Here is a 1,812-nt window from a genome sequence, read left to right as displayed (position 1 = left end):
CACAGTTGGGCTCGAGTCTCCCCACTCCTGCTCCGAGCGTGCTGGCTCTCATCCTGGCCTAAGCACGGCCCGTTTTCTCTCATATCCATGCCTGGCCCGTTACATTAGACCAGGGATCCAAATACATTTTCTTTAAGGGTCAGATGGTAAATATTTTAGGCTTTCTGGGCCAAAAGGCAGAGCTGAGGATGCTAGGCAGGCACTCAGCAAGAGAGATGCAGAGCTCCACAAGCTCTTTATGGATGAAATTCAAAATACACCAGTAGTAACTGAGCATGGCGGCGGGCAGAGCATCACACCATCACAGTCGGGCTCTGAGGCCCAGGGCTCCCCTAACACAAGGACAGGGCTTCCACCAGATGGCCCACTTAAATGCTTCCATTCTAGGTCCACAAGACGCGGAGAGTTCTTCTCCCAACAAGGTCCAAGTTCAGCTCCTCCTCCCCAAGTTCAAATCCAGCAAATTCAGCAGCAGCCCTCTAAAGGCCATGGGGGAGCCACAGCCACAGGAATCACAGGAATGCAAATGGCCTGGAACACTCACGCCAGGACCTGCCTGGATCCAGTGGGCAGATCTGAGAGCTCTTACACTTCACTTTCCAGGCAGGGGGCCACAGAGCTCAAGGGAGCTGGAAGTCACAGGCACAAGTGACAAGCTTGGGGAAATGGGCCCTAGGCGAACAGCCGCTGGCCTGGTTGCTTCCTGTGATGCAGGGCAGGCGCCTGGGTCACTGGCCCAGGCACACGTGTTCATTGCTGAGTAGCTACTTGTTAACTGCATCCTGACCTGAGTTTGTCACCCACCCCCGCTAGTTCACCTGAGACCTGGGTCACCAGGTCACGCTGCTGCATACCCTTGCCTGAGTCCTCCTCACCTGCATCTTCCCTCCCACACTCCCGCCTTCCTGGGCCGGCTCTCTCACCCACAGAGCATGACTGATGGCCAGTGAGTCCCATCTGTCTGGCTTTTTTAAGGCCAAAAGCAGAATGAAGCCCTCCCACCCAAGATCCCTATGCCTGTGGCAAGGCGACCCACAGGTGTGCTCTCCTGGGCCCTCACTCCACCCCACCCACAGCCACAGAAGGGTGTCAGCGGCAGCCCCTACCTTTGTAAGGATGCACCATCCCATCCACCACCTGCACCGTGTCGTCCCCCTGCAGCTGCAGGGACACATCCCCCACCGCGTCCACCAGCTCCGTGAAGAAGTCGGCAATCTCCACGCAGTCCTGCAGGAACACGTAGCGGTCCTGGCGGTTGGTGAAGTAGGAGTCACTCAGGTTTGCACTACAGGGATGGAAGACGCAGGTTCTCAGGTGAACTAGCAGGGGGGTGACAAACTCAGGTCAACATGCAGTTAACAAATAGCTACTCAGCAATGAATACATGCAAGAGACAAAGCCAGAGTCGATCCAAGGTGACCCAGCGAGTGACCCACAGGCTCCTCCTCTCAAGGAGCTGACAATCTAGCTGAGAAGAGGAGATGCAGACACAGAAAGTCAGCTAACCACGCAGGGCTTTTGTTTGCTTGTCTGTCCTGAGACAGCCTCATTCTGTCGCCCAGGCTGGACTATAGTGGCATGATCTTGGCTCCCTACAGCCTCCGCCTCCCAGGTTGAAGTGATCCTCCTGCCTCAGCCTCCTGAGTAGCTGGGGTTACAGGCATGCACCACCACACCCAGCTAATTTTTGTACTTTTAGTAGAGACGGGGCTTCACCATGTTGGCCGGGCTGGTCTTGAACTTCTAACGTCAGGTGATCCCTCTGCCTCAGGCTCCCAAAGTGTGGGATTATAGGCGTGAGCCACTACGCCT

The 1,812-nt window shown here is 55.9% G+C and overlaps 1 protein-coding gene across 1 annotated transcript in view; it reads right to left on the bottom strand.

Moving 5' to 3' along the window:
• Window positions 1-620: 620 nt before the first annotated feature.
• The window catches only part of PGS1 (phosphatidylglycerophosphate synthase 1), a 34,415-nt gene continuing 33,223 nt past the window's right edge, over window positions 621-1,812 (bottom strand). The window contains exons 6-7 of the mRNA XM_011966783.1: window positions 1,107-1,285; window positions 621-703 (exon numbers count right to left, since the gene is read on the bottom strand). Coding sequence (XP_011822173.1) covers window positions 621-703; window positions 1,107-1,285 — 262 coding nt within the window. The remainder of the gene's footprint in view (window positions 704-1,106; window positions 1,286-1,812) is intronic.

Source organism: Mandrillus leucophaeus, unplaced genomic scaffold, assembly GCF_000951045.1.
Source record: "Mandrillus leucophaeus isolate KB7577 unplaced genomic scaffold, Mleu.le_1.0 Scaffold1, whole genome shotgun sequence".
Lineage (NCBI taxonomy): Eukaryota > Metazoa > Chordata > Mammalia > Primates > Cercopithecidae > Mandrillus > Mandrillus leucophaeus.
This window is presented reverse-complemented; position numbering and strand designations above follow the sequence as displayed.